At 42.3% G+C, this 9585-nt stretch overlaps 1 protein-coding gene across 2 annotated transcripts in view; it reads right to left on the reverse strand.

The window, feature by feature from the left end:
• LOC147034243 (uncharacterized) overlaps positions 1-9585 on the reverse strand; it is a 74084-nt gene that overhangs the window by 45900 nt on the left and 18599 nt on the right. The window contains exons 3-8 of one of the 2 annotated variants that reach the window (XM_085879133.1): positions 7571-7687; positions 5832-5954; positions 5487-5606; positions 4985-5107; positions 1489-1571; positions 1218-1343 (exon numbers count right to left, since the gene is read on the reverse strand). In XM_085879133.1, the coding sequence (XP_085735259.1) occupies positions 1218-1343; positions 1489-1571; positions 4985-5107; positions 5487-5606; positions 5832-5954; positions 7571-7687 (692 nt within the window). The remainder of the gene's footprint in view (positions 1-1217; positions 1344-1488; positions 1572-4984; positions 5108-5486; positions 5607-5831; positions 5955-7570; positions 7688-9585) is intronic. The other variant, XM_085879141.1, reaches the window with a different exon arrangement.

Here is a 9585-nt window from a genome sequence, read left to right on the forward strand (position 1 = left end):
CTAATCATTTTGGTCTTGTCGCACACCAAACCTCTCCACCAAATTTCGTATGAATCTGTCTATAACTATATGAGATATCCTGTTCACAGACAAACAGATAGACAGACAGATAAACAGGGGTGAAAACACAGCCACCACCCATCTTTGGTGGCAGAGATAATAACTTCCATCCATTCATTGGTGCCGTACTCTGTGTAGAGCATCGATGCTGCCTAATGCTAGGTTCCCACTGTCGTGCGATCCGTTACGAACGCCACGATTGGCCATTTGTAGCTGATCATGGAAGTTCTCTGAAAGTCTGTTCCCACTATCACGATGCACGGCACGATTGAAATCGTGGTCTCACAGAGCGTGGTGTTTGTCTTGTCTAAGATCGATCCCGATCACCACGATTAGATGCGATCTGTCGCGCTTTGTTACGATGCAATACAATCTGATACGATGATCCCGATTGACAATTGATCGTGTTGATCGTAGAAAATTTTGAAAAAATCAAAAATTTTCTACGATTAACAGGATTGCCACGACTGACCTCAAGATCTGATAAGATCTGATAGGATCACCACGATTAGTCCACAATTAAGACCATGATTTCAATCGTGCCACGCATCGTGATAGTGGGAACCTAGTTTAAGCACTCTCCTGGGTTTTGGACACAATCCTAGACAGGTCACCACTCCGACACAGGATGCCAGCAAGCCAGTACTCATTTTGCCGACCTCAGAAGGATGACAGGCTGAGTCAACCCCACCTGGTGTTAACTCTGTGGTCAACAGGGCTCAAACTCAGGACCCTAAAGTCCCAAGCCAGCCACCCTAACCAATAAGCCAACACCAGACATATAATAACTTGTCCTTAATAAACGTACTTATCTTTTATATTTCCAATGCACAAGATTACTGGGTGCACTGAGACTTTTTCTCCAAACTCGAGCCAGGAGACCATGTCAAGCGAGAAATCCTGATTCTTAATTGAAAGAAAAAGCGAAGCAACTTTCGTCATCCCCAGACAATCTATTGGGTGCAAATAGGCCAGATAAGTGAGTTCATTCGAACCGGTTGTATTGGATTAAGAAGAGAATTTTGCAATTGATGAATAATCTGGAATGAAATCCTTTGATCAGTTTGAATGGAAAATCCAAGAAATCTGGTCGTATAAACCAGGTCCTCTATATCAATTTGTCCACCATTTTTCTTCTCTCGACCCATTTAACTCACCTTTTCAACAGGTGAGGAGGTGAGTTGGATCAAAGACTTGAGTAGGAGTCGATCACCAAGGTTAAGAAGAGAAATACGACAAGCATGATCTACTGAAAGGGCTGCCAAAGCCCCACTGCTGCAGTACTATCAGGAGAATCCACCAGCCATCAGAAAAATAGAGGACAAGACAGCACTCATTAGGATCTTGTTTACTCTAATGATGGTTAGGATGTTTTTTTTTTTAAGCAGATCTCTATGCATATCTCAGTTGTAAGCCTTATCCACATACCTGCAGCTCAGGGTCACTCGATTGTAGGAGAAGCACCAGGATGGGAAATGCCCCATCTGCCTGCAGAGCTGTACGGCCCCAAGCTGCACATCCACAGTGAAATCGGATCATATACCATGCTCTATACATAGTGTCAGTTCTGCCGAAACAGTTTCTTGGCTATGGTTACAATCCTGTCCATGGTTGCCATGTCGACACAGGAAGTCAGGGCAGGAATTTGTAATTTGTTCAGGGTCCAGCGATAACTTGCCAACTCTTCACAAAGGACACCATGGGATCTTTAATGTCCACCAACTATTATGCTGTCAGAGGGGACGCCCGTTTATCATTTATCTGAAAGATGGCACACACATTGATGATTCACCCTGCCTGTGAAACACAGGGATGGCAGCTTATAGCTGGGCCGCGATTCGTCCCCAGGCAAGACAGCGAAGAGATGAGTTTGCGTACATCTGACCTATCTTGCAAGCACAAAGTAAAAAGTGGCTTTAATCTTGAGCAATTGGGCCAATAAGCATAGCATAAGGGTTTGTAAGAATAAAAAAGCCCCACTTTGTTGACTTTCCAATGTTCAACCTCTCTGCTCACCTCCACTCCTTCGTCCCTCCTTTCTCCTGCCTGTTGAATATTTTTTCCTTTGTTAATCCATTCCCGTTCTTCCCTTTGGTAATTCAAAGTATTAGCCCAACACAACCCTGGTGCTTCATTTGTCTCATAGTGTCCATATAATTCATATATTTTTTAAAACATCCTCTCCTTTGGTCGAGGTCCCTTTTCTCCTCCAGAAAGCACGCATTCTGACTATCCTGAGCTCCTCCAGAATGCACACATTCTTCCAGTAAGCTCCTGGTTAAATTACTAAAATACAAGCTCACTGCACACCTAAACTATTTTGTTACTCACTTCTCTCATCTGTGGGATTAAACTCCTGAACCTCTTGCATTCCTATCTTCCCTCCAGGGCTTCATTGAGGTGAGGTGATGCAAAAGCATCTCCTACGATCAAAAGCATCTCCTCATCCATACCTGCGATCATTTCTACCCACATTAATCCTACCTCTTCCATCCCTCTTGCTTGCAGGTTGCTGTCTTTCCTCCCCTCCTCTTTCTCTCCTCTTTCTTGCTCATTGAGTCCAATGGGGCCCAATTGTCCCATTGTCGGTTTGGTGTTACCTTTCTATACTGCCATTTTGCTCTTCAACGAGGTTCATTCTTGTATCGAAAAAGGTACTCTGATATGTTTGTCCTTCCTGGGATTTGTTTAAAAGCTCTTCTATGAGTATTGAATAAATGTAAATAAAATAAAAAAATAATCCTCACTATAATTCACGGACCGACGCTTGTGGGTTTGTTTGTCAGGCTACTCCTCCTATAGTTCGAGGCCAATTACATCCAGACTTGCTACAGAGGATCAGTATGACCCCTATTAATGTATAGGGGTGTTTTTGTCTTTGCCGGTGGTCTTTGAGGGGGTGAAGGGGGAGACGCAAATTCTCTATGTAAATGTGTATCCTGTAGTGCCACCTCCAATGTAGTGCCACCTCCAACATGTTTCCACCATTTACATTACTGTTTTCCTGTCCCCACATTTTCCAGTGCAGTGAGGTCTTTTAAATTATAAGTAGAAGGTATGTTTTTGCTTCATGCATGTAACCCGGGTGGGGGGGGTGCCTATACATAATTGTCAGTTGCCTATACCAGGACGATGTTGTTCCAAGTTGCATGCTTGGAATAAGATCGCCCGTTGGGCAGGTACTCTGCTAGTCGTATTCATAATAATAATAATAATAACTAGCATCCATTGAAGACAAAGTCTTCGATAGCCCCCACCATAGTAAATGAGGATTAACAAACTTGTATTCTCTAATCGTGTGCAATATGTATGATTTTTAAAATTTGTTAATTTTCAATCCAAGATGGCTGACGACCCATGTGACCTATGACGTCATAAATTTACATTCTGCCTCCAATCCTCCAGTGGAATATGTGTGTGAAGTTTTGTGTTAATCGGATGAGGTGTGTTTTTCTATCCAACAAGATGGCCACCAAACCATGTGACTTGATGTCATAATTTTTACTATGTATGCAAACATGATGGAAGATGATAGTTGCAATTTTTTGCTTCGTTAGGTTATGTGATTCCAGAGAAAACATTATTTCATATTTTTCTTGAATCCAACATGGCTGCCAAACCATGTGACCTATCAATTAGAAATTAATAAACTTCTGAAAGGATGTCTTGGGGAAAGTGTATGTGAAATTTTGCCTCAATCTGTCTCGCTGTTCTGGAGAAGAAGATTTTTAAAATTTGTTAATTTTCAATCCAAGATGGCTGACGAACCATGTGACCTATGACATCATAAATTTACATTCTGCCTCCAATCCTCCAGTGGAATACGTGTGTGAAGTTTTGTGTTAATCGGATGAGGTGTGTTTTTCTATCCAACAAGATGGCCACCAAACCATGTGACTTGATTTCATAATTTTTACTATGTATGCCGACATGATGGAAGATGATAGTTGCAAATTTTCGCTTTGTTAGGTTATGTGATTCCAGAGAAAACATTATTTCATATTTTTCTTGAATCCAACATTGCTGCCAAACCATGTGATCTATCAATTAGAGAATATCAAAAGGCACCAGTTCACCATTTGCTTGATATGTGTACCACATTTCGTAAATATATCTTGAGGGGATTTGTAGTTAAGCTCCGGAAACGAAATGTGACGGATGGACGGTACCCATTTCTATATCCCCCGCCAACTTCGTTGGTTGGCGGGGGATAACAATAATAATAAAAGGATCACTGGAACTGTAGTTGATATGGGCCCTCGCCTAATGCTGTAACCCAAATTTGGTAGCATTTTGACTGGTGGGTCTGGAGAAGAAGATTTTGGAATGAATTTGCACGACCGCCATTTTGACACACTTCCGGTCATGCGATCAGCAAGGCCTTCACAATTTAACATCCCTACCCTGGCCTAATGCTGTAACCCAAATTTGGTAGCATTCTGACCGGTGGGTCTGGAGAAGAAGATTTTGGAAGGAATTTGCGAGACCACCATTTTTGACGCACTTACTGTACATGTGATGGCCTCCAACAAGACCGAGTTGATTAAATTTTGGTTAAAATCCGAATCCGGATTCAAATACGATACTAATTTTAAAATTCGCTCAGTGATTCTTCACCATTGAAAGATCAGGCCAAAAACGATACATAGAATCATATCTCAAAAACTTGTGGACGGATTCGGATGAAACGTGGTCATTGAGTTGGGTAGGTGACAAGAACCACCCAATTATATTTTGGTTCAAGTCCAGATGCAGATCCTGCCTATCAGTGGGATGCAAAACGTAAACTGTTCAGCCTGGTGGAGGCATGCGCTCCACCGAGTACTGTTCTACTTCAATCCGTGGAACAATTTTCCATGCAAGTATTGTCCACCTGCTGGCATTTGTGCACCTAATTTGGTGTCCATAATTTAACCAAACTTACATGAAGTTGCCAATGTCCGGAGGGCAGTGACGGCAGCCAATTGGACTCTTGGTTCATAACCTTTTGCCAACACAAGTAGAGGAATGACTGCACCGCTGTCCACCATTACCTTGCTGCATCCAGCTGAAAAAAAAAATGGCACACCAGCTCTAATTGTCTTTATACAATTTATGTTCTGAATATCCAGTCAGGCAACAGATTGCAACTTAACATTAGTTGGAAACATCAACTTTCATCTCAAAACACACACACACACACACACACACACACACACACACACACACACACACACACACACACACACACACACACACACACACACACACACACACACACACACACACACACACACACACACACACACACACACACACACACACACACACACACACACACACACACACACACACACACACACACCACACACACCACACACACACACACACATCATGTCAACGGTATAAGTTATCATCAGACAATGTGTTCATTTTGTGAGACTCACGGAGTGGAAGAAGCTGAACTAAGCAGCAGCAAGCTCCATCTTGGAGAGCAGAATCAGATGACTCCAAAGACTCCAAAAGTGCTTTGGTTGTGTCTTCAGTCAGTATCTCATCAACGGACACTATAGTACAGGGGATTGTGGTGCAAAGTCACATGCCAAAGGCACACCTCAAAGTCAGCACCTAATAGACTATGCAGAACTTATATTGGTCAACAGCAGGAAAATCTTTCCTGCAATGTCACTTACATGTGTTTATAAATTCTATTTTTGACATGGCGAACAGAAATTTTATTGGTTCATGGAATGCATGTCATCGTGTAAAGAGGGTAAGGTGAGTTTGCACACCCAGATTTTTCTGCAGCAGGTTGGAGAGGGTGCAGTAGGCATATATCTGCACCTCCTGTTCCAATGATTGGAGCAGTGAATGCAAAGCAGGAATTAACTCTTTCGGTAGGGCTTGGATTGGATCTGAGGAATGGGATGGTGGACATAGTGGTGGGAGAGGTGTTGATGGGTTATGAACTTTTAATATAAATTTGCAAACTCGTACCATTCTCGTGTGTGTGTGTGTGTGTGTGTGTGTGTGTGTGTGTGTGTGTGTGTGTGTGTGTGCGTGCGTGCGTGCGTGCGTGCGTGCGTGCGTGCGTATGTGTGCATGGTGTCCAGGTAGCACCTCTTAACCAGTGCTGACTGCGAAGCCATCAAAAATTGCTTCAGGGGTCCTAACCACCAGGGGGCACCTACCACACATGCACCCTAATTGTAACTGGGCCAATTTGTCAATTCAATGTTGATATTTATCATATTGACTGCAACTTAAGGTTCTTATTAACTGCTAATGGGTTAATATGTGGCAAGCACCCTTTGTTGGCCAGGACCTCAACAATCGTTGGTGTGGCTGTGTGGCACAGGGGGTTCATAGTCACAATTGCAGTTGAGAGATGCTAGAGGTGTGTGTACACACACACGGCTATCTCTAATGTCTGCCAGAAAATGAGACACCTGGTTTTATGGCCCATCTAACAGACGATGTACTCATTAATGCAACGTCCTTCCTGTGAAACACCATGATATGGCACTTTACATCCAGTCAGGCTTCGATCCAAACATTGATGGCTGAAAAGGAAGTCAAGGTGTGTGTGTATGTGTGTGTGTGTGTGTGTGTGTGTGTGTGTGTGTGTGTGTGTGTGTGTGTGTGTGTGTGTGTGTGTGTGTGTGTGTGTGTGTGTGTGTGTGTGTGTGTGTATGTGTGTGTGTGTGTGTGTTTTGTTTTCAATGACAAAAATAATAATCATAGTTCTGTGCATTATTACAATGCTCCAAAATGAAAAGCAATTTGCAAGAATGATGGCTATTAAAACATTTGATTTAGTCTTTCCCACAACAACAGAGGCCTTTCCACAATTGTGAATGTCGTTCATTCATCCCATTCCTACTTTTGAATGGTATTCCGGATGCGGTAACATTCATCGATATTGATTGTTTCCACTGCCATTTACTTATTCCTGTCGATCATATAATTCGCATCACGATATAAGTGGTATAACTTGTGGGTGGACTTGATGTGAGGGAAAGGCATCTTGGGATACCCACTTAATCCTCTCATTGATAATTATATCCCACTTTGGTTTGAAACCCACATCTTAAGGATGATTTATTAACTTTCCATTTCATTGATTACAATGGAGAAACTCGAAAATACCGGACCACAGTTTCCAAATGCGTAGCTAATATTGGTATGGCCGAAGTACGTGGCCAAAGGGCTATTTTCGTTCAAAATATAATGCGATAGGACCCTTACTGGCCATAATGGATCGCTTATGGGACATCACCATAAACCATCAATTTTCAACCACCACCATCACCAAGCTCATTTTATGTTATGTCTTATTGTACTGTTAAAAGGTGTAACTTCTTTCTTCATATACTTGCAGCACTGCTTAGGAAGAGGAAAGAGGGGCAACTTCAGAAGAAGGTGAAAGGAAGGTAATATATGATCCAGGTGAATGTCACACAATCTGACGTGACATTCTTCCTGGTGGTTTTCCTGTATGTAGCAACCAACTTGTATTTAAGGACCTTACCAGCCTGGCTGAAGGCAAGCAGGCACATGGCAGCTGGCAGCTGAACGTTAGGATCTTGAGAGCTTGCCAAAGTGGTCAGAGACCTCAGATGCTGCACATTTGGGCTTTCTGTTTGGCCTGTTGACAACATAGTGATGGTTATTGTGTGACATTTGAGAAGAACAGACAAACACTCTGTTCCCCTAAAACCAAAAATGTCCAAACAGGTCCATCGTGTCTATGCCATATCCACATTCCTGGCTGCTCACCCCCCTGTAGGAATTTCTATTTATTCCTCTCTGGATAAACAGATTATTTTTATTTTTATTTTTTAACTTGAGTGCTTCAACTTAATAGAAAATACATGGGTACCCCCTGGTTCCTTTTTTGTGACGAGCCTTTGACCAACATTTAATCATTTTAAATCCTTGGAATGACCATCATGGGACCACGTCACCGCCCAGCCGCAAGCTCGCTCTATCCTGCTCCCTGCCAAGGATATATTTTAGTGTCCATGACATCCAACCTGCAGTTGGTTGTGCTTTTCTTCATTAAAGTATAACATATCCTCTTTACATACTTCTGTGATTTAACTTCATGTAGACCGACCGTTTGCGATTATCTGTAATTATCTGTCGTATTTGGTTATTTCCCCAACTCTTATCAATCTTAAACTTCCTTTTTTTTAACCTTGACCCACATACATACTCAAAATTAGAGGACATTCTCATCCATCTCAAACATACAGGCGAAACAGAGGTAGCTTCACATGTCAATCGACTTTCGGTGCCGCGTGTTCATTCATCTCTTCCAACACTTTATACTCCATGCAAATGGGAAGTTCCTATTTGCATCTATCTGAATCAGACATCATAAAATATAAACATAAGTTTTATAAAATAACATTTTATAGCCTTTATGATCTCCATGAATCACTTATTTTCAACTATGCTGCATTTCCAAGAGCTGCTTTGCTCACCCAAGCCATTCAATCATTCAATACGCTATAATCTGCATGAGCTCATGAGAAGCACCTGTTCAAGGCTGCATGAACAGCCAATTTCCTGACGATATTGCATCCTTATGATCACGGTTTTTCTATCACCATCCAGCCTTTCCGGCCGACTCTGCCGCTGAAAGCTATTCGGTAGGAAGTGGATTATTGAAGCGTGTTCTTAATGGCTATCATGGCAGGGCTTGCAAATGGAGCGGAACAAGTTATTCCTGCAGGACCTGTAGGCCTGCAGTTTAACCAGAACTTAAGGGACATCTACTTGGGAGGGAAGTGTGGAGGAAGAGTGCAGTGGGAGGAGAGGTTAATGGGGGAAAAAAAATAAAATTAAGAAAAGGAGGTGGGGAAGAAAAGATGGTTGGGAAGAGACTGTGTCAGTAAGGATTTGGAAGGAAAGGGGATTTATAAGGTAAAACTGGGGGAAAGGTGAAATATTCTGCAACTCTTACACCTTATACGGCTCTCTTATAGTATATCTGTGTCTGTCGCCATTTTTCTCACGGCAAGTGCGGAGTTTAAGGACAAAATAGAGGGAGACGTGGACAAATAATGGATGTGGGGAAGAATGAAGGGTTTGGGGAGGACTCATGGGGTGGACAAGATGGATACAGAAGCAAATTCTCAGAAGAAAAAACTGGAAATTTGGAAAATAGGTGGGCTTGGGGGAGAAGGAGGGGAGAGGGTAGTTAACGGAGGGAGAGAAGATCATCATTTTAGATGGGAGGGGATCTGAGATGGTGGTGAACAGCTGTCTTGAAGACCGGGAGGGAAGAATTATTAAAACCATATCATCAAGTTATTAAAATCCAATGACTAAGGTTGATAAGAGCATGTGTACCGTCGTGGGAAATGAGTTGCGATTGACTTTGAGCGTTAGTCCTTCATCAGGGGGTGAACGCTCCAACAACGCTTTCGCATTCTTATGATAAACCATTGTTGTTTGTTACATGTTTTGTCTGTATGTTTCATTGTTTGTTTTTTGTTCAACTGAGTTACTGCATTGACAGTTGCTTTTTTTTTTGTA

This window comes from Eptatretus burgeri, chromosome 1, assembly GCF_056783735.1.
Source record: "Eptatretus burgeri isolate ZD-2024b chromosome 1, Ebu_testis_v1, whole genome shotgun sequence".
In the NCBI taxonomy this organism is placed as follows: Eukaryota; Metazoa; Chordata; class Myxini; order Myxiniformes; family Myxinidae; genus Eptatretus; species Eptatretus burgeri.